Below are 26,603 nucleotides of genomic sequence, written 5' to 3' on the forward strand. Positions count from 1 at the left end.
GAACCACAGCCACGCAATACGGGTAGTAGAGCAAGGCACTTGAACTTTATCACACGGACACACTGGCAGTATGCGGTGAGGGCCCCAAGTGCAAATGAGAAGCAGAACACTTTGGAAACCTCTCAGCAGGAGATTTATCCCCATCGGCAAAAGAAACAAAACACTACAGCCCACAAGGCTTCCACTGTGGGTTTTTTCTTTTTTGGCTCTAGGGCAATTATTAAACAAACCAGACGTACTATTTCGAGAAGTACCTAAACCACCATTACCGCCTCGCGTTTGAGCCGGGATACGTACTGAGGTTACGCATCAGAGACCCAGAGAACACATTGTTCCAAAAGGAAATTAGATCATTTTAAAAAAAAGATCAGCCTTATTTTATAGACTGTTTATCTCCAAAAATATTAATACATTTATCATAACTGCAGCACCCTCAATCTTTAGAGCAAAAGAGTATCGTTATATTTATCTTAGTAGTATCTTCACAGCAACTTAGTATCTCTGCCGACACCAAGACTTTATAGTGACAGAGTAACTTTACAGTAACTGAGACTTCATAGTAACTGATCAGTTACTGATTACACTGTTCAGAGTAAATGAGTAACTTAACAATCACATCGTGGGCCCTATTTTAACGTTCTGAAAGTGAGAAGCGCAAAACAGAAGTAGCTTTATGGGTGGGGCTCTGCCCCTGTTGCTATTATACCGGCGGATAAATGACCCTTGTTTTTTATGTTCAGTTTATCGCCAAATAATAGGCCCTAATTCACACATGGAACAGCGTTTTATTCTACAACTTTCGAAATACTGAGTCGTCATGTAAATTGCGGCAAAGAAAACTTGTGGCCGCAACTGTGGGTCTATTTAATGATATGCGTCAATACATGAACACACATCGTTTCTTATTATAATTGTAAACATCATAGTTTTAGACGTGTGTTCCTAAGATTCATGTGTCCCCCCGTTAATGTACATTGCCATGGACTGTATTATGCGTCACGTGTTTAGTTTGCGTTTGTTTAAACAGATGGATGCACACACGTGCACCTGCATTCATTCATTCTTTTTAACACTCACTAGCGGTAAACAATGTTTTCTCACAATCAAATACTCATCAATCCTAGAAGTTATGAGCTTGTACACGATGTCTGTGTCAAGAAAATATGTGTTTGCTGTATGGTTTTTGCAGATCCATTGATTTAAATACAACTTATTACCGCTGTATCAGTTGTTCTTTCACAAATAATAATAACCAATGTTATCATTTACCCTAAAACGAGATTTTGTTTCGGAAGACTGGGATATAGCCTACTTTGCTCGAGTTTATCATTGTTATTATTATTATTATTATTATTTTAACGCATGGCATAGCCTACTACAGTGTTCATTCATGCAGCCCTTATGGAAAAAAAATTGCAGATCCGACCTGCCAAAATAGCAGCACCAACTGCGCTATCCGCTAGTACACTGCTAGTATCTTTAGAGTATTGTTTTATCTTTTGAGTTAATAGGGAACTTTACTGTCACGTCGTATCCTGAGAGCAACTGAGTAACCTCACATTCACATCGAATCTTTAGAGTAATGTTAGATCTTCTGAGTAGATCTTTTGAGTAAGTGAGTATATTCACAGTAACGGAGTATCTTTACAGCAACGTCATATCCACACAGTAACCGACTATATTAACCGTAACATCATATATTTAGGGTAATGTTGCATCTTCAGAGCAACTGAGTTACTTTAGAGTGAGCGCATTAGGAGCAACACAGTAGGCCATCTTGAGTGAAGCCCGGTGAGTGTCGTACCTCCCAGGAGATGACCAGTTCGTGCCTGCGCCCGTTTCCTCCGCTCACGTTAGCCGGCGCCACCGCCGGGACTAGAGTCAAAGACAAAAAACACAGGCAACACAATTAGAGCGTATCTCCGCATCGTCACCCGCTGCGGTGACAAATCCAATTAATAACCTCTCAGATTTACAACGTCAAAACAAAATAGAATATTAGCCCGTAAAACCCCGGCGTGATCAAAAACGACCTAGAACCAGAGCCTTGTTGGGCGCCTTCCAGGATTGATCACCATATCCGTGACGAGATACAGCGATTAGCGAGTTAATTACGCAGAGGAGATAGGAAGAATTAAATAAGCCTCTTCCAGGCCACCCCTGACCTTTGTAATTATTATGTTTTTATGGATGAGAAACCAGTGGGCGGTGGGGTCTGCGGCGGCGGAGTCACCCTGGACCCAGGGAGCCTCCGTCTGCAGGGCACGGCAAACAGTGTACGGTGGTACGGAGGTACAGCGGCGGGGGGGAAAACACCCTGGCCCCAGGGAGCCGCAGTCTGCAGCGCGTGGTGAACAGCGTGCATGGCGCTCGGGCCGCTGACTCCGGGCCTCGCCGCGGCTAAATTCGCGTAAGCCGATTATCGTGCAAACTTAAAATGCAGCTAGGCTAACAATGGAACAGGGGATAGAGCGGGGCTCACGTGGTGGGGCGTGAAGGGAACACACACCCCCCCACCCCGACTCCCAGCCCTCTTCAACAAAACGACTGTGTGCAGAGTGTGTAGCTGCATCCCTGCCGATCAGCGGGGATGTGTTCTGTTGACATGCCTCCAGAGGTAACGGGAGTCAGAGGTGCTTAACATAATAACGCATGCAAACGCCCGAGGGAATGCTCATGCCGGTGTATGCGTTATCGTTTTAATGTATGCATGTATTCCATATTTACAATGATTTTTCTTTCCTGCGGTTTATCTCGGCGACACGCGCATCATTTCCCCTCGAGGGGAAACACTTATTCACCCTATTGATTCCACACAATCAATAGGGTGATAAGTATTTCATTACCCCGAGTACTATCTTCTGTTTTATCCGATGTATATATCTTATTAACGCACGTTTCCAGCTGCAGGGCGTTCCTTCCTGCTACTATTTCACTGATTTAGCAGACCCTGTTATCCAAGTGCCTTACAGTGAGGTCGTTAAAAGATCATCAAGCAGCGGCTAAGGGGTTGCTCAGGGGTGCCCACTGACAAACTGTGGACGTTGGGTTTCGAACCCAGAACCTTTTGGCTCCGGGACACTAAACATCCTAAGCATTAAACTACCCAGCCCCCCTAGAAAACCCATCCCCCTAAAGCAGGGGTCTCAAACTCGCGGCCCGGGGGCCAATTGAGGCCCACGTGATGATATTTTGTGGCCCCCTACTTGACATCAAAGTTTAGTGTTAGTGCGGCCCGCGTGTTGTTGTCAAACGCACATTTTTGCTGAGTCGCTTGCCACGCTTTTTTATCACTTGTGATACGGTCACCAGATGTCCCGGTTTTGCCGGGACAGTCCCAATTCTGAGTTGCGAGTCCTGAGTCCCGACAAAAGCCAAAGGACGCTAAAATGTTTCGATTTCCACCAATCACTATGAAATGTCCCCTGTTGTCAGCGATTACATAGCCAACATGATCTAATTATAGCCCGATCATTAACTTCGGTTGAGTCAGTTGTGCTACTTTTTTCTGTGGAATACTTGATGTGGCCCAGCCTGACCCAGACTCTACCTCCAGCGGCCCCCAGGTAAGATGAGTTTGAGACCCCTGCCCTAAAGGCTATCTAGCCCCCCATAGAATGCCCAGTCCCCCTACAGACTACCCACCAACCCTCCATAGGTTTACCTGCTTCTTTGGTGCGCACTCCCCTGGAGGGGGCGCTGGGGTCCCCCGTGCCGATGGCGTTGCTTGCCACCACCCTGAACTCGTACTCCACCCAGGGGTTCAGGTCCACGGCCATGGCAGACTCCATGGTGCCCGTAACGGGCTCGGGGTCTTGGGGAGAGGGGAAACAGGATTCATGCTGGTTACGCTCTTCAATCATCAGAATACTTAAAACTTGCTGATGCTGAGTTCTTGTCATGTTGGATATGGGAGAATGGGGTTTGGAAGGTTCTTGGTGTTCACGTTCATGTATATGTTTGTATTAATTAATAATATAAATATAAAAAACACACTATGTCTAACAATGTAGAAGATGCAGAGTCTCAGTGGCAGTCAATCTTTCAAGAGGCCACAAATCAACTCTGATACAATGGTAACTGAATGACATGCTAGCTATGAATGAACACTCTCTAAATCAGCCTGGCAACATGGATCAATACAGACAGGAAAACCATGACCTGGTTAATGAATATTAATACCTGAGGTGGTGGGTTCATTTAAAGCTGGTTTGTTTAAAGGTAGGTGTTTTTAACGTAGGCCAATGCTAGCATTCTTGTCATGTTAAAAATGGGTTTGAAGGGAACGCATTAATGAACGGCCAGGAGCAAATTACACACATCGATGAATTCATACTTTTTATACAATGTTAGTGTTTTTTGCGCAATGTGATACTTTTCTGAGAGGCAAGGGGAAACATGTTTTTAACGGTACACAGAGCGCCAACTCTCTCGCCTTGAGCGTGACTCACGTAAATGACCCTCTTCACACACTTTCACGCAACACCTTCTATTTCCAATTCAAAACACACACTATCGGACCAGATGGGGTTCTCGAGGGAACGGACCGACTGGGGTTTTTCGGAGCGATCTGATTGGCTCGGGTTTTTCGAGCAATCTGATTGGCAGTTGAGGAGGCCAGTGGAAAAGACAGGGAATGAGGCAGTGGAGAAGACAGGGGAGGTGGCGGTGGAGAAGACAAGTGAAGGAAACAGTAAAGAAGAGTGTAGAGAAGACAGTGGAGGAGGCAGTGGAGGAGGCAATAGAGAAGAAAATGGAAGAGGCAGAGCAGGGAATAGTAGAAAAGGGAAAGAGCAGAAAGCTTTTAGTGGAGCAGCCGCCTATAGGTGTACTTTTAAAAATGTGTGATCAATGAAGTGGTCAATCATCCCCCACCCACACACACAAGTAAACACACACACACACACACACACACACACACACACACACACACACACACACACACACACACACACACACACACACACACACACACACACACACACACACACACACACACACACACTTGCTGAAAAAGGCTGATTTGAATCATTCCTTAACCCCATGCCCTATTAATGGGGCCCCCTGTTCCTCAAGACTATACTGAGGTTGAAGTTCATAGCCATTTGTATTTGTATAAATAAAGAACAAATAAACAATTATTTTATTTGTCTGAATTTGTCTTGTTTAACCCAATATTTCAATCTTTAACATTTGCACTAATGAATTATAAAATAGCTGAAAATTGCAATAATTATTGTGTGGGGTGAAAATTTGCCTCGTTTGGCAAAATTGTGGGTCCCTCCTCCCCAAACACGTAATCTTACTCCAAACTCTTCTTGAAACGTGGCAGCTCTGTATATTGTGTTGGCCTGTTATCAAATGTAGCTATTACACCACTTTATTCTATAATATGAAGTCATTAGATGCTATTTTCTTCAAGCCATTACAGCGCTTTTAGAAAATTGCTGGCGCGGGCTGGCCTGTATAGCCGACTACAAATGTTATTTCCTTGGTGTTTATTTTGATCCGGGAGCCACGAGCTAACCAAACAAATGCGGCAGCGAACTAAGGAGCCATCTGCCTCTCCCTCTTCCATTGAAATTGCCGGGATGAATTTTTATTCCTTTTCAAACAAGAAAGATAGTTGCTGTGCCGTGCTCCGTGCTATGGGCTACGAGTGCTACACGCACAGCGGTTCAAGCAGGTGCTGGTGATCCGCTAACCCCGGGCCTTCTGTAATGAAGTTCCGTCAACATTAGCCTTAGCGACCGAAGACAATCATTTGAAAGGAAAACATATCCACGACGAGAGCACAACAAATGTATGCGAGTGGAAAGCCGGTCCTTATCATTCGAGACACAGCGGCGCCACGCTGCTCTTTAAACAAGCGCTGATAGGAGCCGAGCGGAAAAAAGCCCATCCGCAGTATGCTAATCTTCACAAGTTCACCACTTGCAATGCATCACAGGAGGCTTAATTGTCCTTTATCAAATTAAATATTGTTTAACAGACTCCTCCGTGTGAAAAGAGTGTTTGCTAAGTATGATTTATCAATCCGTGCCGATGGATTAATACCGCATCATAAACCCGGCTAATATTTTTAGCTTAGTCCATCAGAATGGATTGCCCTCTGCTTAGCAACCGTCATTCCTTCAACGTTCACTTTTAATGATTTCCCTCCGAACCATAATATTGTACAGTTTTCATCAGACATAGATTATCTATTTTCAGCGAAAATGAAAGCATCCCAAGCCAAAAGAAAAGGTAAATGAAGCTAAACTAAAGACTCAGCTCTGAAATGAACATGCTTGATTAACAGTTTTAATAAGTACTTCACAACTTTTGTATTTCAATGTTTAATAGACCTTTAAATTCACAAAAGAACGTCCATCTTCTGATGCAGTATAACATCGCCCCTTGGTAGAGTGACATTCTTATGGCAGGGCCATCTATTTATTGTAACACAGTGCTGAATATAAATTCCAAAAAAGTTAAACATGGCAAAAATGTGTATAAAAAGTTAATAAAAAAAGTGAAAAATAAGGCACAATTATAAAATGCATTATATATGCAGGTAAAAAAAAACTAAAAATATCCAACCGGAGAAATCGGATGATTAGCTCAAGGCTATTTTCCAGCATAATTGCATTTTAAAGGACCAAACCACACCTTTAATACAATAACATGCACCAGCGGCACTAGTCGCTGATATCAGTGTACTCCCAGAGCTTGATAAGCAGACTGGGGGGGGGGGGGGTGTACCTGTTCTGACGGTCTGCCAGCCCAGGGAGAATGGGCTCCGGGCCTGGAGGTTGTAGGTGCTAATGGGACTGTGGTTGTCCAGCCCACGGCTCCACGAGAGGGTGGCTGTGCTGTCGGTGATCTCCTCCACAATCACCACCCCGGGGGGTCCGGGAGGCCCTGAAGGAGAGAGAGGACACACATACACACACACACACACACACACACACACACACACACACACACACACACACACACACACACACACACACACACACACACACACATATAGAGGAGAGAGGAGACACACACCCACATAATGGAGAGAGGACATACACAGACGGACACACACACACGTAGATGAGAGAGGACACACACACACACACATAGGAGAGAGGACTCACACACACACACACACACATCCACATAGATGAGAGAGGACACACACACACACACACATAGGAGAGAGGACACAAAAACACACACAGAGGAGACACACACACGTAGGAGAGAGGACACACAGACACACACAGATAAAGGCATGAGGAAAAAAACACACACACAGGAGAGGGAAGACACAGACGAATAGAGGAGAGAGCCGGCATACAGATAGAGGAAAGAAGAGACACACAGACACAAAGGCGTGGAGAAGATAGGACACAGAAACACACACAGACACAGGTCATTAATGAGCTGGTCGGGGTGATTCATCTCGCTCTACGATGGCTACACGTTGGGCTGCGAACATCGGGAATCAAAGAGAGTAGCTTTCGGCTGCAGTGTAGTGAAACCACTGCACACTCCTGTGCATTCGAAAATCGACATGGCTGCAAGCAGGAAACTCCACCGGTCAAGCCGAGTTAGAACACAGAGAGGGACTCCACCGAACCCCATTGGGGTAGGGCAACCGTCAGACGTTTCCTGCTGAATAAGGAATATAAAATGCCTTATTTATCCATTGCCTTATTTATGCACACATTTATTTATTTGGCTTTCCCTGGAGGCAGCGGCGAGCCAGCTGTGTTGTGGAGGAGAGGCGTGTTGAGCGACCCTACTCTGTTTTAACTCAGCCAAACATGTGTTTACCCCCAGCCTTCAGTCACACGTGAAATCTGCCAGGGCAGTGGTCGTCTGAGGACCTGAGGGGGAGCAGCTGTAAGTAAAGTCTGTGGCAGCTGCCCGGGATCAGGGGGAAAGCAGTGTGCCTGGTACACACATCAAGTGTCCACTGGAAGCTCCGTTCACGTCGGAGGACCGATGTTAATAAAGATCCTTCACAGTGTTCTTCATATTCAATTGTAGTCGATTTGATGAAAAACCCGAAATGATTTTCCTTGTTATTTCTTATTCAAACCAATGAACCAATTTAATGAGAATGTTCTGGTGTTTTCTAAAAGGCACCTTTCAGGTGAAAGATGCTGCTTTGTTCATGAGGTGGGCGCAACAGCACAAATAAATAAATATTTATAGATACAGCAGTAGTAATTAAGAGTTGACTACAGATGGCAGCTAAACCAGCTCATTTCTTAAAATAAAATATGTTAACAATCTATTCTAAGGTCCAAACATTCCCCTTGTGTGTCTTGAAGTCCAACTTTGATCCAGATTAATAAATATTAACTTAAATATATATAGGTAAATATAGAAGAGAGAGAGAGAGAGAGAGAGAGAGAGAGAGAGAGAGAGAGAGAGAGAGAGAGAGAGAGAGAGAGAGAGAGAGAGAGAGAGAGAGAGAGAGAGAGAGAGAGAGAGAGAAAGAGAGAGAGAGAGAGAGATGACCTCCGCCTACCTCGGACCAGAAGTTCAGCCTCGGCGAACACGACGTCGGCGCTGGTGTGGGCCCGGCATCCGTATTTCCCAGCATGCTTCAGGAGGATGCTCCTGATCATCAAGTCCACTGTAGAAGACTGCTGCAAAGAGCATACAGAACACGTGTAAGAGTGGCAGGGTTGGACGGCTCTGTGTTTGTGAGCGTGTGAGTGTGAGCATGTGGGAGTGTGTGTTTGTCGGAGTGTTGCAGAGGCTGTCTACACGGAGCCAGGGTAAAAACAAGGTGCGTGGCTGCCACTGTTATATCTGTTCAGATGAGAGACGCCTGAGGCGGGACGGGGAATAATTCAAGGTCTGCCGACAGCTGTTTAGGACGGCGCCTGATTAAAAATACAAGACAGACATCAGTCACGACGCTGTCGAGCCCACAGCGGACTGTCAAGGAAAATACCCTCTCTCCAGAGGACCCGGGCCGCTGCCACTGCGGCTGGAGCTATTCATGAGATGTATCTTTAATGTGATCCTCCGAATGTTCACCATTCGTTAGGAATGGCTGTAGCCTTTACTTCCAGGGTTAGATTTAAACATACGGTGACCCTCAGAATGTCAACCCTTTCGTTCGTTGGGTCAATGAATATGGATGAGTTGAGGCTAAAAGTTTGTGTTCTGGATTTTACGGAGGCGGGGGGTTGTAACAGAACTATTATTAACTTATATTGGATATTAGCGCAAAACTGAAATCATATACGACACTCAATGAATATTACATACAAATTGTATTCCCCCCCCTGCGCTATTTATTAAGTATCATACTTTGTTTGTAGAAAAACAGCCTTGGGCTGCACTTGAAGGCTTCAGAATTGATGGCTGGAGGTTCACCCATCATTAACGTATAGCCTGCTCTATTAAGATGTCTCTATAAAAGGTTCCTGGTGCTCCCTAGTGATTACCATTATCATATTAATGATCTCGGTAAAAAACGATCTCTTCGAGGTATCTTGCCTTGGGAGGCAAATCCTAACCGTTTTTCTATTTTAAATACTTACTATTATTCATTTAGCTGACACTTTTGTTCACAGAGCAAGTTACATGGACTTTTATCCTTAAGGAGCAGGTAGGGGTCAGGCCTCTTGCTCAGGGACGCCCGCACCTAGACTTTGTGGGGGTCGAACCCCAAGCCTACTGTAAAGCACCCTAACCACTTCAATATCATGCCCATATGTAAATACTGCCTCTTGGTCCATTATGTTTACTTTCAATAAAGCAGCATATACCGTTAATAATGTCTACCTCAACTGTCTCAACTGCCTGTTAAGACCTTTTCTTTTACATTTCTACTACTCATACATTGTGTATTATTACGTGCATTGCGTATTTTTAGTGGTATTTGTTACACTTTTGTTACATAAACATACACTTTTCTTTTCTACTGTTGTTCTGTCCTTTTTGCTGTAACATCGGAATATCCCGTCGGGGATAAATAAATCATCCTCTTATCATCCGTATTCAAAGGAAGCAGCAGCGACAGTCATTCTCAAAGTCACCTGTTGCACCACAATGTGATTCATTTACAGAGAAAGTCACACATGAATGCGCGTCCCCTATGGAACGTCTGTCAGATCGTTTATTTATTTCTTGTTGGAAGATCGGAGACGAGGCAGATGAACCACGGCATCTGGGACCTACACAGGTAAATATCGGCTTACAGAAAATGCAGAGGAAGATATGGGCGCTCTGTTAGTCAAACCTTTATGCTAACCCTTCCCCCACCACCAAGCCAATCTCGTATTAGCCAGTCAACCATTTTAAACAAATGAATATATTTTAGCATGCCATTACGGCAGGGACACAGGTTGCCTTTGTCCTCAAAGAACAAGTAAACGCTCAAATAAATCCAAAGACTATCTATCCACTTATTGGATATGTGTCCCCACTGGTTTATTTTCCTCTCTTTAAAAAAGTGCTCCTTTAATTCAATCTCTTGGCAGCGAGGTGAGGAATGTAAATAAGCCTGGAGCCATGAAGTGCGGAGCTTTGCCCAGGGCTAAGCTGGCGGACCTGTTGTACACCACGGCCATTCCAGAGGCCATCTGGGAGCAGTCCTAACATGTGTAGGGGCCTGCATCGGCAACGCTCCTACAGCCGCTGATAGACATGATCGTGGGCTGGTGGCAGGTCCTTTATCACCGTGACAGCCCCAGCTGGATGACCTTTCAGGGGATTCACCCCGTCTCTCCAACATGACTCGCACTTCAAATCGGTAATTAGACAGATAGGGGATTTATCGTTTGTCCGCGACCCCTGCTCTGACCTCTACTCTGACCACTAATTGAAAACGGTGATTTAATCACCATACATGTCTGAATAGTACAATAAGGAATAAATAAAGGTTGAGGTCAAATAAATGCACATTTTGCATAGTTTCATGAAACACAAACACACACACGGACGTACAGACAGAACAACAGACAGGGCATGAGAGACCCTTTGGCGGACGCAGCCCTGCAGGCAGCAGCTCGTTACCTGTGCTCTGACGGTCTGGATGTACTCCAAGTGGCCGCCGTCCTTCTGGAAGTTGATTGGCCGCTGATTGAAGGACCACTGGAAGCCGACGTCCAGCGACGTGTCGTGGGTCGCCTTGCAGCTCAGCACCACACTCTCCCCCACCGTCACCTCCAGCCGCCCGGGGCTCAGGTCCACGCGCATGGGCTCTGGAGACACAGAGCTACTGCCCTGTCATCCCAGGAGAGACCACCTCCAGCTAGGGGGGGGGGGGGGGGGGGGGGGGGCAGGAAAGACCCCCGCAAGCTGGGGGGGGGGGACCACTACCACTACTGCCCTGTCAGACGAGGAGACACCCCCGTCAAGCTGTTGGGGACCATTAACACTACTGCCCTGTTAGTCCAGGAGAGAGCTGCATCAACTGGGGTAGACCACTACCACTACGGCCCTGTCAGTCCAGGGGAGAGCTCCATCACCTGGGGTAGACCACTACCACTACGGCCATGTCAGTCCAGGAGAGAGCTGCATCAACTGGGTTAGACCACTACCACTACTGCCCTTTCGTCCCAGGAGAGACCCCCGCCAGTGGAGCCACTGTATAATGTAATATGAATATAACATTAATTTAATTTAACAGCGATCATATCCACTGTGAGATACAATATGATTTGTATGTATTAGGTTAGATTATAACTAGCACCCACTGTAGCCACTTTATAATATACAATTATAAATTCACACTGGGTATGGACAAAAGCCACTGCCGCTGTAGCTTCAATAAAATAGAGAGCCACTAATTACCCAGGGAACCAAAGCATGGTAGCCATAGTGATGTACTTTAACCAAAGCGCCTTACAGTGAGTTGTAGATATTTCATTCAGAGCAGGTAGTGGAACTTCCTCAAGGATGCCCAAAGGCACGCTTCAGGGCGTCTGAACTGCGCGGTTCAAACCAGGAATCTTTGGAATGAGAAACTAGCTAAGTCACAACATTATCACTCCCCACCTCTGTCTTGGTTGTCCTACAAATCAGTCGAAATCAATATTCAATGTCTGATCTGATAGACAGCCCTAATCTGGGTGTTTCACTCCCCTTCGCCTCAGTTTGTATCCGACCAATCATGTTGCAGGGGCTGCTGCCTAGAAACCCACCAGCTGAAACCCCAGGACCCTAACATGTCACCCGAGCACTGGACTATCCTCCGCAGTGTGGCTACCCGGAGACAGGCGGCCGCTATGGGAGTCGTTCTATGATGAATCTGGGATGTGATAGCTGCTTCACGGATCACCAAGCACAGGGTACGGTCTCCGGTGCCCTCGCTCCCGGCAGGGTGGGGATAAGGGGTGGGGGGTGGGGAGAGACAGCCACAGTTGGGTGCTGTTAACCCGTGGTTGGCTGGCGCTAATTTAGCAGGAAATGAAGCCCCCTGTGGGCCTTGCCTACCTTTCACCCAGAGCATGGCCGTCATCTCGGCCGAGCCGAAGGTGTTCACAGCCAGGCACACGTAGTGGCCCTCGTCAGCGCGGCTGGAGTTCACGATCCTCAGCGTGTTGTCCCGCAGCAGCATGATCCTGCAGGGGGGAGAGACGGCCGTGGTCGATGACGGTTTACGGGGGGAGGTTCACGCCTGACCGGCAAGGGGACTCTGAGGCTCAGGCGCACTGGTTAAATATTTGGGGATGCCTGCCGCACAGCAGCGCCACTTCAACATTCCCCCCCCGTCCTCGGGACGTCGCTGCGCCATAAGAGGAGAGGGATCCGATTCCGGAGGAAAAGATGCTGATTCCACCGGGGAGTGGAAAAGTAAATTTGAAGTCTGTGCCGCCCGGAGGGTTTTGAAGGACGCTAAAAGGCATGGGATGCACAAAGTTGTTTAAGAGCTAGAAAAGGCTCAGACGTCTTTTAAATAGAAAGTCAACAGCAGTCTTTAGCTGAGCCGGGTAAAGCTCCATCAATTTAAAATAGCAGGGAGAGATGACAAAAGCAATGCTAAACTCCACAAAATCCATCACCAATTTAAGCCTATTAATGAAAGTGATTTCCCGATAGCATCGAGCAACGCTATCTCAAATTGGATTAAAACACAGGTGCTAAGGGTAACGATAAGGCGGAAAGGGGAGGGGAAAGAGAGTTCAATTTAGATAGAAGACTAAATTAATTCATTTTAAATATGGATTGGTGGCACGGGGATAAGGAAGTCACTTACAGAAACACCCCATAAAGGCTCATTAGGACGTCATTAGGTTTTAAGGCGCTTAAGCTTCATTTTGTTTCTATTGGGGAGTTATTTTTTTATTTGGATTCTTATCTTTCTCTTCCTTCTCGTGTTCTCTAATGGGAACTGGTGTTGTACTCAACAAGGTCGGGGCATTTAAAACAATGATTGTGTTCGACACAAACAGAGGCTTCTAATGATTGCGATTGACCAGCCAATCGCTCCACCCAAATGGCCGTGGTTACACGGTTGGTACGTGCCTGGTTTCGCTTCGGCCCGGTGCAGTCTATTTGCGGAGGAGCAAACAAAGGCAACAACAAAGAAAAGAAAAACACGGCAATGAAAAAACACCCCGAAAAAGCACACTTCTTGCTCTGCCTGCAAAGCGGTGGTGCAACGATTAATCTTTGAAAGTTGTCCTGCAATTAAACTATTCTGAGGCCAAAAACACTACGCTACACTTTCTTCAAGTTTGCCAATTACATTCATTATCTCGGCTTGCAAAATGTTGTGGACAAACTCCACATTTCTGTCCAATTACCAACACTTCTGGTCCACGGGCAACGGATTAAGTTATCTCCGGGTGCCTGGGTGGTTCTCACTTTCTATTCTGAAGATTTCCAAAACAAAACTAGAAAATCAAAATAGGAAGATAACTTCTACTGCTATGGCAAAACGCGGAATGAATCAAAGGCTTTTTCTTTCGATTTCCACATTAATAACTTTAAAAATACCTAATTGGATGCACCAACTCTGGAAATTGGTTTCATATGGGGCCAAGTATTATTCAAAATACCAAATTTGCTCCAGCGTGCTTGTGGTGAGCCTGTGACATTTAGATGAATATTCAGCTTGTAATTGAAGGATTAGGACAGTATGAGCTCACTGGGCACCCCGCTGATCAGTCAGAGCGCATTTCAGGCCAATCCATCAGTGTATGGCCCAACAGAGACCAGCACTAGTCGGATACCAATTTTGCCTTAGTTCAATTGTTGTATTTGCATTGCACTTAATAAAGCATGCATCAATTATTTCGAATAATCTAATGTATTATCGATTTAGATAATTTCTCTGTATCATTTTCTGATAAATCAGCACATTTACGTTGCCTATATGCTAGAAAGATCTGTACAATGGCATTATAATGTGGATATATATACAGTATATACATATATACATCTTCTTTTGCTATATTGGATTTCATGGTGATCTCATGTTCAGCTTACCTTCTAGTCTGTGGCTAGCAGAGGCAGAATCAAATGGAGGTTTTGTTGTTAGTGGAAAAAAACTGGACCCGATTTCTAGGAGAAGATGCTTTGGATCGTGATCATTTTGATGCCAGATCTTGTTGTGTTTCTAGTGGCTTATGCGGACACGTTTAATTGAATTGCCAGCCAAATTAAATATTTATAGCCACTCTGTTTGGTTGGAATATTCCCGATCTAATCTTTAAAAAAGAAAAAAAAAAAGCAATTTCTGCCCAAACCAAACAATAGGAACAACACAAAAGTTTGTTTCTTTCGTCCGTTCATTTCATTCCCATTGTGTCGGCGTCCGTATTTACCGTGCTGAGCCCCATTGGTTATTACGGCTAGGGGGTGATCGACATTTGCGGAGGTAGACTCGGCAAGGTGTGACAAAAATTCCGCCACCCGTCGCCACGCGACGTTCCTCAAATTAAGGAGGGAATCTGCATAGGACAAGGACGCTGCGGCAGAGAGGACACCTTCCAGGGAGCGCCGGCACACAACACATGCAAATTAGCCCGGGCCAGACGAGTCTAACTCGATAAATATGAGGAGGCCACAGCGGTATAGCCGAATGATGGAACGACGGCGGAGCGAAGGAACAGGGAATGCTAACAACAGGGGGCGACTGAAGTCTTAATGGTTTTATTGTATTGACAAATTCAACCGTTGGTATTGGTGTTGGCAACGTAAAGCAGAAACGAATGGGATTAATACTTTCTGTTGAAAAGACAAAGGCCCCCGAAACATTAGAGGAAATCCATGTTAATTACAGGCCCTTCGTTAAATCAGCACAGCTGCCAGTGCCAGATAAAGGCGGCGCCGCGTCGATCCCGCGACCTGCTCCTTCCAGATTCTGACGCCGTCTTTGCAAGTGGCGAAAAGCACCGCAGCTCCATGGATAAGGTCGGGAAAATGCTTCCAGGATTTGAGACCTGACAATGGACGACCGAGCCCCCCCCCCACCGTCCCCCACCACCGTCGGTCTTAGCCCTGATCAGCCTGGCTAAGACTCGACATCCACAAGGTCAGAATGGAAATCACTGGCCTTCTTAAAGACAGTGCAGAGTGCAGACTAGCAAATACATGGGAACCGGCCATGGAAGCAAACAATACAAGCTAACACAATATTAAGACTTTAACTGAATTCCTTCTTCTATTTTCAGAGCAGAGGAAAAAAGTTCTAGAAGATGACCAAATAAAGCATTGAAAAAATATAAAGTGAGTTATTCTAAGGACAACACTTCACCTTCAATCGAGAATATGAATATGTGTCTGGTGAAAAGTCTGCTGCAGGCAAACTTGTGTGGTGTTTCCACATCCAGTAAGTGCTCCATTCTGTGATATTGTTGAGTATTACAAAGAGCCCTACATTCAATACAAAATGGAAGGGGGAGCCCTTTTAACATTCCTAAAGTGCCCTATTTTACCTTAGAATTAAAGACGCTGCCCCTTAACTACCAAGATATTAAAAAAAGAAAATAGTAACAAAAGAAATGCAAGTTGAACGTAAAATACGAGAACTGTAATCTCGAACAAACATAACCTGTATTGAAAAAATTGTCCCGAGGTTTATCTTTTGAGATAAAACTTTATCCAAAGTGAGATGTAACGGTACGATTCGGCAAAATCGTAGGTCTGATGTGACACCACAGAGAAGAACCAGGGTTTGACGAATGTCTCCCACAGTGTATCAGATACACAGAGATCCAATCTCTGGGCGTTCATCGGCCCCTTTCACCTTAAAGGATCACCACGTGTCCTCCATCCTTCTCTTGCACTATCTCTCCCCCCAGCTGCTGAGAAAACACACACAGCAATCTCTGTGTTGGCAGTTTCGAAAAAATGGGCCTTTGATTTAGCGCACACCAACTTTGCTTTAATAAACTAACTCCAACTATGCACTCCAGTGGCATCAATAATAAAAATTTAAAAACATTGTGTCTCTGATTCTTTCAGCGACTCGCCACTTACGCCCTCCCTCTCCACTGCACTACTGCTTCATTTTTTACAAAGGTGGATTCATGCAGCACTTGAATTTTCAATAGTTCCTCCTCCCGTATCGATCGAGCTGCTTTGATCATTCTACGCCTCGCCTGAATGACGCTCGGGATAAAAGCAGCTAAATAAATCACTCAAAGTAAAAGCAGATGTAATGTATTTCAACCACATTGTAATGAACCTCGGTGTCCGTCCGTCCGTCCGTCCGTCCGTCCGTCCGTCTGCCAGTGAGCGAGCGGACTGCTGTGGCTGGCTGTAGGCGTGTGTACCAGGGGGGGTGAGAGCTGGGGGACATGCGTGATTGGATTACCAGCGTCCTGCCCTTGCGAAGAGAGAGAGAGAGCTCCGGAGCCCGGGCTCAGCGGGGCGGGGCTCGGCGGGGCTGCCAAGGTCCAGCCACCTTGGCTCGGCCCGCGGCGCCCGGGAGGCCCGGGTGCTGACGGGTGAACTTGGCTCCTGCGCTCGGCTTGATTGATGTCACGGGGCGAGGCTAGCACACCAACGGGAGGGTGGGTGGGGGCGCATTGAGTTGTTTCCCGCCCCGCAAAAAAACGTATGATGCGTCAAAGTGTACGAGTTGTCACACCCGATGCCGGGGAAGGGACGCTGGATTATTCTCGTGCGGAGGTCCACGTTTGTGACGGCTCGACGGCTCGATGGCACGGTGGAAACTCTGCTTTCCAGACTTTAATGCATGAATAGTAGCGAGGAAGCCTATATATCTTGCATTGCTGGTTTCATTACTGAAACTGTTTAATGTGCGGCCGTAGTTTCATGTCTTTATTCCACTGGGGTAATGAACCTTCTCTCGTTAGTGGGAAGCTGAACAATATCCCCGAATCTATCCGGCGAAATGAGCCTCAGTTTCCTTGGCAGTCATTGTTCACTCTGTATCGTTTTTGCAGAATGACTTGGGAAGGTTTATTGACAGGTCCTCTGAAATGCATGGCGTTGATTCAGTATCTTGACCTTCATTGTGCTGCATTTTTGCATGAAAAGAAAAAATGTTTGATTGGCTGATTGAAGTTTGATAGATTGTTTCACTAGGGTTAAATTTGTATGATACATTTTCAATGTGACTTCCAAACCCTGTACAACACCTGTCAAAATGATAATGGTAATGATAATAGAAGGAAATATCCTAATAGACACCCAATATTTACAGCAATTAATCACAGTTGCTAGTCATCCTTATGCCAAGATAGACCAATATAGGACCCCAGGTATCGACAAATAAGCCTGTTTATCAATGTAAGAAAACCATTACCTTCCCTGCTGTGATTTACCAACCATCTATCTTGTCCACATTCCCTACACTGGAGCGGAGTCTATGATTGTCGTTTCACAAACCTTAGCTTAATGATGTAAGCTCTGGTAGCAAACACGCCCACGGGGGGATTCATTCACTTCATATTTATTTACCAATCATGACACTGGAGGCTGGGATCCGCAAGCGTGTGATTGGTTATCAGCAAACACACACGTCTTCCCGGTCCTACAGACGAAATCGTGTCTTTAAAGGTTTAACATCAACGCCATGTTGACTGGTCCCTGTAGAAATATAATTGTGCGGAGTGCCGAATGAGAATCAACTTCTCATTGGTAGCATATCTCCGTAATGAAACAAGAAAACAAGTCCTAACCCCACCTCTTTGGGTCTTTGGTTTTTCCGGCCCAGGCTCTGCGCCGTCTCCCCCCCTGAACGTTGTACCAAAACACAGTAGGAATGCTGGATCTGAGGGGGAGGGAGAGGCAGGGTATTCAGGGGGGAGGAGGTACCGGTTGCTCTGCTGCAGCCGTCGGCTGTCCGCTCTCCTCCAGGTGACCCGGGGCTTGGGCGAGGCCCGGGGCTTGCAGGCGAGGGACACGTCCTTACCGAGGGTGGCGATGACCCGCACGGGGTTGGGGATGAAAACAGGCGGCGACGCTGGGAGACAAAAAGCCATAAATTCGCTTTAGTACGCCCTTTAAAACAAACTCTAAAACATTTTTTAACAACTTCATTTTTATCCTGCCGTTCGGGCACTTGCTCCCTCGTAACCACATGACCGCATGAATAAGCCAGCGTTCATATTTTATTCACTAATTATGGAAATGTCTTTGTTCTTCCGCGCCAAACACGGTTGTAAACACCGGAGGGATGGTTAACAGGGTGTATCTGTGACACCGGTGTCAACAACCTGCTCTCCGCGGCCAGATGTGTTTGGCGTACCTCCATCTGGCGACCGCGCCTACCACCCCGCTCTTCCTCCACGCATGACCCTTGACCTACGAGTGTGCCCTTGAAACTATTCAAACTATAAATTGGTTCCGCATCACAATGCGCGTTACATAGCGGAAGCGCATAACCACACAAAAATTCACGAACTCAGGCCATGGCTGTGCTCTTATGCCTCTCCGCCGATTTAAAAAACAAACCAGATCAAATCAGCTGTGGCACTTAGAGACCCAGGGCCAATCACCACCAAAGTGCCTCACCAAGAGGGGGGCATTAGCAACCTTTAGAGGCCGCGCCGAACAACACTGTATGAATAAAATGAAAACAGTGGATGTGACAGAGGAGCTAAAAGGTCACGGCGGAGGCTGACGTCGCTGCTGCAGCCCAGGAAGAGCCAGATGTCCTTGAAGGTCGCTAACAGGCCACGCTGGCATTCGCTACTGAGATTTATGTCTCTGCAGGGCTCCTGCTGCATGTTAGAGGTTTGCAGGGAAGGGAAAGCCACTTCAACTGGTTGATCTGGTGGAAAATAATTATTATTAACAAGCGCCACAGGGAGGATAGTGACACGTTTAATGACTCAACCACCATTGGCAGATTAATTGGCTTGCCTGTAATTACATGATCTTTCATAAAAACAAAGGAGGTGTGAACCCAGTGCCTTGTTTTAACGGCATCTTCCTTCCTCAACTATTCGTTTTACCGAATTAAGCAAGAGTGGTTGGTTCTGTATGCTAATGATTACTGAAAGGAATGGTGTTGCCCATGATTAAATTGCTAGCATATGTCGCCTTGTTTGAAATAAAACCACATACATATCCACACACATTTTCTTCTGTGTCTTAAGTAGTCGCCCGTGAAAAACGCCAACCTACCTACATTTCGTTCATCACGTCGGTAACGAAAGTGTGACTTTCCAGAGAAAAAGCCCTCAATAGTGTTTCAGACGAGGCAGTCGTTACGCTGACAAGCGTTTGAAAATGCTACAATATACACGTTCACGAGGGAGGATTACTTTTCCGTTGTGTATAACTTCTAATCCGGGCTGACACGGCCGCAGGTTGCGCGGCAATAAAACCCTCTCATACATCCGTTTCGCTGGCAGAATACGCTCTGCGCGGCTCTCTGCAGTACAGCTGCTGCAGCCGGGCTGACATGGAGGCCCTCCCTTGGCTCTGAGACCCTGTCACAAGGGGTTATTCAAATCATGACTGACGCTGTGTAGGTGACATTACCCACAATGACAACTGTGTGTGACTACGGGCTGAAACCCTCCTCCCAATGACCCGCGTGTCTCTGAGCAAAGCGACTGCCCCCCCCCAGACGCACGAACGTCCCCGCGGTACCGCACAGCCACCAGTGTGTGTTTGTTTTAATCAGAATAGTAAGCCCCTGCCTGCAGCGTAGTGACAGAGCGGCCCCCTTATTGCCTCTCCTGCCTGTCCCCAGACGAGAGGCACCACTTCTGAGGCCAGACCGCAGCCGTAGAGAGGGTTCGGGTGGGGGGGGGAAGAGGTGGGAGGGTGGGGGGGGAGCACTGGCAGCCCGTCATAGCTTTGAGTGCTCGCTCGCGTGCGGGGCGGTATTAGCTGTGTGATCTGTGCTGATAGTGTTTGCTGGTGGACATCTCAAAGGGGAGCCAGGTCAGGGGGAAGAAGAGAGGAGGCCTGGGGGTAGGGGAGGGGGGGGAGCCTGCTGTTAGTGGAGCGTTCATCACAGCGACCAGATATCACCAGCCTGACTGTTGTCCCAGGCGGGGCCGCGGACTCACCCCGCATGTCGCCTTAGATAAACCTCATTAGCATGCTCTGATTCCTCCCTGCCGCCGACCTCCACTGGTGCAAATGCTACACGCTAAAACTACAGGAAGGGGACGAGGGCTGCCTCCCGTGCAGTCACAGCGCTAATGCCGCAGGAGGGGCTAAGGCTACCTCCTCGCTAACGGCGCTAATGCTACATACTGATGCTACAGGAGGGACAAGGGGGCTCAAGGATGCTCATCAGCATGCTCTTATTCCCTCCCTGCTTCCGACCGCCAATGGTGAAACATGCTACATGGTAATGCAACGGGAGGAGACTAGGGCTGCCTTCCGTGCACTCACAGAGTTTATGTTACACGAGGGACTAAGGCTACTACTCCGCTAACGGTGCTTATGCTACATTCTAATGCTACAGAAAGGGACTAAGGCTAATTCTCCGCTAACGGTGCTAATGCTACATTCTAATCATACAGGAGGGACTAAGGCTATTTCTCGACTGCTCCGCTAAGGGTGCTAACGCTACATGCTAATGCTACAGGAGGGATGAGGGCTCAAGTATGCCTACAGGTTGACAGTGGACAATGGGGACCGAAGCCAGCAGCTTCTGGCAGGGAGTCGAACCCTCTTCTCACCTCTCAAGGAAGTGTGATAAAAATGCTAAAAAAATATACACGTATTATAAATAAAGAGTCCGTCTCAACCGCTTCTCTCATTGAAGTGAAGTTAAGTCGAGCCTTAGCGATGGTAAACATATTTTATTCATAAAATAAGCTACTATAAGCCTACTAGCATCCACAGTAAATCGAGAAATGTTTGGCGATCAAAATGTTGTGAACGGCGTTTTAACCTCAAGGATTTCCCCACGTAAATTCACAGTTCGTCATTAATTTCGAACCGCCAGAGGACAGTAAGTACTTTCCGTAGACAGCGGGTGGACAGACGTACTGCTGAGGTGCTACTCACACCTTGTTAACCTGTCAAGGCACAACGTGGACCAACTCTCAATTGTATCACGTGGAAGTTTGCACGGTGAACGAGGAGTGTCCTTCCTGAGCAAACAGTAAAACCACACAGCGGTTAAAGCTGGGTGAAATCGGGACTGCGTGAAGCACGATATCAGGGTCCATTAACGCCGTTTAACAGACCCTTTGTTCCGAGTAGGGGAGGATTCGTGTAAAGGGTTCGTTTTCCGTGGTTTTACAAGCATACAACTATATTTAAAATTCAAATCACTGTGTTTTTGTAGCATTAACGTGTTTCCCCGCACCCAAAAAAGAATATTTGACCTTTAAGTGATGTTGTTGGTGACCTTCCAATGCGATGGGGGGGTTGCCACCGCATGAAAGGCCAGCGCAGAGTGACAGGTCATCTGGCCTGGCTGCAGGTGGGGGGGGGGGGGGGGGGGGGGGGACACGGGGCCGCTTGTCACGCCACGCGGCCCCGTATCGAAGGTGACAGGGAGAAAATAGTCCGTCAACCATAAGGGCCCCACGATGGGGCCGGCCAGGGCCCGAGTGCATGCTCTTCAGAAGAGCCTTGAGGCTGAACATCGCGTTGGCACCGAACAAGAAAATATGGGACTCGTTGTGCTTTCTTTCGGAACGCAGATGGACTCTTCTACACAGGCACACGCACACGCATACAAAGACGATTTCACAAAACACACATTTGAGCAAGGTCATTTATTGGGGTTGTGGTTCTGTTCCAATTGGTCCAATACGTTTATTATAATCAAGGTTCAAAACCAGGAAACCGACTCTAAGGTCGTCACGCATAATAACCGTTGTAAGCAAGCCCTTCAGCATTCAGCGTCGGTATTCCTCTTTAAATGACACTTAAAAATATATATATTTTTACATATTCTCTGTTTGGAGAATGGCAAACCCGAGGCCGACCGTTATTGTCCTTCTCCAAAGCAATGATAGTAGCCAACACGTCTCCTCAATCGCAATGCTCTCCTTCCCTTTCCCTCCCCTCCGTCAGAAGTGCTCATTCTCCGGGCCCTGCTCCCCCCCGAAGCGCGGCGCCACCAACCCGCCCTGCTCAGCGCCACCACAAGGGCCCTTCTTTTATTCATGCCCGCCACGGCCGCAGCGGCCTGATGGGAATGTGAGAAGCGCTGATTGGCAATCAGCGAATCTCCGCCGTTGAGAGTGCGCTCCGCTCGCACTTCAATTCCTCTCTCCTTGCACGTCGGGCGCTGCGCTCCGCCCTTGCTTCTCTGTTCATTCTCTCCCATCGGGAGACAAAGCGAAGAGTTGCAGTACGGAGACAAAGGCAAATTTGTTTGGGAAAACATAACCCATTGTCTGCCTCCTTCATCCGCACCGCGTCGCGTCGCACGCTTTGGTACGAGCCACAAAGAAACCTTCCCAAAGTAGGGATCTGGCATCGGATAACAACAAAGGAACAACACTGAGGGGATATTTACCTAAAACCCTGAGCTCTGCGTTGGAGTAGACGGTTCCATACTTGTTTTCGGCGACGCAGCTGTACATCCCGGAGTCCGACTGCATCACGTTGCGAATGCTCAGCTCCCCGTTGACCACTTCCACTCGGTCCTGCAAGAATGTTTATCGTTACCACCTCAAATGTAGCATTTAGCAAGACCACTCTTATTATGTAGCGTTACCACACTTGCGTACTAGCATGACCATGTATAGCATCTGGCATTAAGCTTGACCATAAATAGCCTTTAGCTTCACCCTACTTGGTGTTAATGGTGGGCTTGATATTTTGTGGAAATAACAGCAGGTAGTGGAACAGGAATATTAAATTTGTACTACTATGATTCGGACTCCGATCAATCAGATGTGGAAATCAAAATCTAAATTGAATCCTGAGTGTACAAAATGTACCCCCCCAACTATAATAACACATTACCATAATAGCATTTGCGGGTCTATTTTCATGAATAAAGTAACGATTGAAATCTTTGAAAGATCCGCGTCCAAGCCGAAGCCAGCCCACGTGTGGACACACATGAAGCAGAAGACATGAATCGCCGGCAGCCATCAGATCCGTGCTTCCAAGCGTTGGCGATAGTAACTCACAAGTATACACAAGGGAGAAGGGGTGGGGGGAAGGCTGGAGTAGAGGGTGGGGCAAAGAGAGAGGGGAGAGTGGAGGAGAGTGGAGGATGGAGTTGGGGGAAGCGGGGGAGGGTGAGTAGGAGGGATGGTGGAGCTTAGGGTGGAAGAGAATGGGGAAGAGTGGGAGAAGAGAGTACTGGATGTGGATATAGTGGGGGAAAGTGGGGGGAGAGAGTGGACGAGGATGGGGGAGAGAGTGGACGAGGATGGGGGAGAGAAGGAGGAGGGGATGGTAGGAGAGGAGGGGAGGAAGGACTGGAGGAGAGGTCGGGAAGAGAGAGAGGGGGAGAGGGTGCAGGAGAGGAGGCAGAGTGAGTGGAGCAGAGAAGGGGATGAGAGAGTGGGGGAGAGGAGAGAAGGGAGGGAGTGGGGAGAGAGGAGAGAGAGTGGGGGGGAAACGAGAGAGGGGAGAGAGTGGGGGGAGGAGAGAGGGGAGAGAGTGGGGGGAGAGGAGAGAGGGGAGAGAGTGGGGGGAGAGGAGAGAGGGGAGAGAGTGGTGGGGAGAGGAGAGTGGAGCAGAGAGGGGAGGGGTTGGGAGGAGGGTGGAGCAGAGGGTGGAGTAGGTTGGAGCCAAGGACGGGGTGAGAGTGGAGGAGCATCCGGTATGGCGGATTTGGGCGGGGGAGAGAGTTGGGGGGGTGGGGGGGGGGAGGAGAGCGACGGAGACAGAGAGACGGAGGGTGGGTACCTGGATCATCAGGGGTGATCCATTGAGCAGCCAGTGGTAGGTGGGTCTGGGCCGGCCTGCCGCCTTGCACTCCCAGTGGAGCGTCTCCCCGCTGTCCAACTGGGTGTCATTAATCAGCCGACTCCACTGCGGGAGGGCTGGGAGGGGGGGGGGGAGGAAAGAGAGATATCCTTGAGAATACAGAACGAACACATGAGTCACAGGGACGTGGAAGAATTAGGCGGCCTCAGACCCACTGTCCCGCAGAGACAGAGGCCAGTGCTTTGAGTAGTAGTATGTTGGGGATTCTCCATCGGCGCGCTACAGTTCAGTTATGTTTGTATGGGAGTTAAGGAACCTAGGGTTAGGGTTAGTAACATGAATATTATTCATGTTACATTGTCATTGTACGAAGTCTGACAGAATTTACACCTTGATCTAAAGTGGGACAGAAGCAGAAATGCAGCAACTAAATTTAGTGTTGTCTGTACACCAGTTCACTTATGTTTTGTGTTTAGTCGAGTGCAGCCTCATTAATTGAATAGACCATTGTGTTTGGAACGGTTGAGTTATCAATATGCCACGTGTTTGTGTTTGAAGTGTGCTCAGAAATGCATTCTGTCATGCAGACGCGAACTGTAAGCTTACATGGATGTAGGTTAATTGCACCCACTCTGCTGCAGTGTAGAGAAATTTCCGGTTAAATCCAGATCTACGTTGAAATCGCAAAACCAAAGTACAAAAATAAAGTGTGTGTTCATGGAAGATTTTTCGAAGATGGTGGAGAATAACAAGAGATAGCTGAGAACATCAAGTGTGTGTGTGTGTGTGTGTGTGTGTGTGTGTGTTACCATGGCGCTGTGTGTGTGTGTGTGTGTGTGTGTGTGTGTGTGTGTGAGTGTGAGTGTGAGTGTGTGTGTGTGTGTGTGTGTGTGTGTGTGTGTGTGTTAACCATGGCGATGGCTATCCCCTAATACATGGGTGATATGAGTAACCTCTATTCCACACCACGCTCCACTGTCTTTGCCCGTGGTCATAAACTACCTTGGTTGTTGCGGTGCCTTGCATGCCACCAACCACACACGCACATACAGAAAAACACATGCACACACATATACACACTCAGACACAAGACACACATAAACATACACACATAACAATGCATGAAAGGACACACTGACCCACACAACCACACAGACACACAACCTCTGCAGATTTTCACAAATGAACGGAGACAGACTCACAAACACATGACGCATACAAATATATTAACACACAAATGACACACAAACAAGCACACCCCAAAAACTCATGACACACACATTCATGAACACAGGTGCACACACACACACGCACACACACACACACACACACACACACACACACACACACACACACACACACACACACACACACACACATACACCCACACCCACACACAAACACGCGTGCGCACACACACACCCTAACCCCCTGCGTGTGACTCCGGGGCCACTGTGCAGCATGTCCAGGTGTGGGAGATAATTAAGTGGCCCTACCCCCCTGTAGGACAATGTCCCCAGGCCCCTGCTGCCTCGCGTCTCCCATTCCTTCTCCATCACCCCCCCCCCGCGTCACACCTAGCCTGACCCGCACCCCCCTCCCCCCCCCCCCCCCCCCCCCCGCTGGATCTCATTTGGCCAGGTCGCCGGGCAGTTTGACCCGCCGTCACGCGGGCGAAGGGGGGACCACGCCGACCGTAATGACGGAGCCGCACGGCCCCTAGCCAACGGGGGCTCTGGGGACCCGGAGTGTAGGAGCCCATACGCAGGCAGCATCCGGAGGGCTTGGTAAAGTGGTCGGCCTCAGGGTCAGCCCTGAGCCCCACGGACTGCCTATCCGCCTGAGACGCAAACACAACTTTCGCTCTCTGGTTTTTCGTGTTGAACTCACACAGAACTTCACATCTGCACCGAGGCTGTGCTTACTGCTGCCTACGCTTCTGCCTTATATGCATATTCATTTATCGTCTACTTGTGTATTTTGCAGATGATTATACCAGGGCACACACACACACGGACACGTTGGTAACATCCTGTGTATTTTTGCTACAAATAGCTTCAAGTGCCTTATGGGGTTTCTACTTAAACACTGAGCAGAAGGGGTTAGGACGTTGCTGAAGGGCAGTAGTAAAGAAATTAAATATAGATTCGTTTTTCGATACGCATCGATACTGAATATTTGACACGGTTAAAATACTTATGCTCCCCAGTATCAATGCACCAGTACCAGCAGTCGCTCTCTCTTCTCTCCGACAGCGAGTTGACAGACACACTCAGTGCTACAGTGCACACATAGCCCTCCTCGCACTCACTTAGAGTGCTGTCTCTCTCCAGTAATCACTACCTCATTCTGTCGTTGTACCTCGT

At 47.6% G+C, this 26,603-nt stretch overlaps 1 protein-coding gene across 1 annotated transcript in view; it reads right to left on the reverse strand.

The window, feature by feature from the left end:
- The window catches only part of cntn5 (contactin 5), a 137,514-nt gene that overhangs the window by 24,943 nt on the left and 85,968 nt on the right, over positions 1–26,603 (reverse strand). The window contains 9 exon segments of the mRNA XM_030380344.1: positions 1,805–1,875; positions 3,665–3,814; positions 6,745–6,903; positions 8,513–8,633; positions 11,017–11,204; positions 12,439–12,566; positions 18,238–18,385; positions 22,868–22,997; positions 24,217–24,353. Coding sequence (XP_030236204.1) covers positions 1,805–1,875; positions 3,665–3,814; positions 6,745–6,903; positions 8,513–8,633; positions 11,017–11,204; positions 12,439–12,566; positions 18,238–18,385; positions 22,868–22,997; positions 24,217–24,353 — 1,232 coding nt within the window.

The sequence above is a fragment of the Gadus morhua genome, chromosome 16 (genome assembly GCF_902167405.1).
Source record: "Gadus morhua chromosome 16, gadMor3.0, whole genome shotgun sequence".
In the NCBI taxonomy this organism is placed as follows: Eukaryota; Metazoa; Chordata; class Actinopteri; order Gadiformes; family Gadidae; genus Gadus; species Gadus morhua.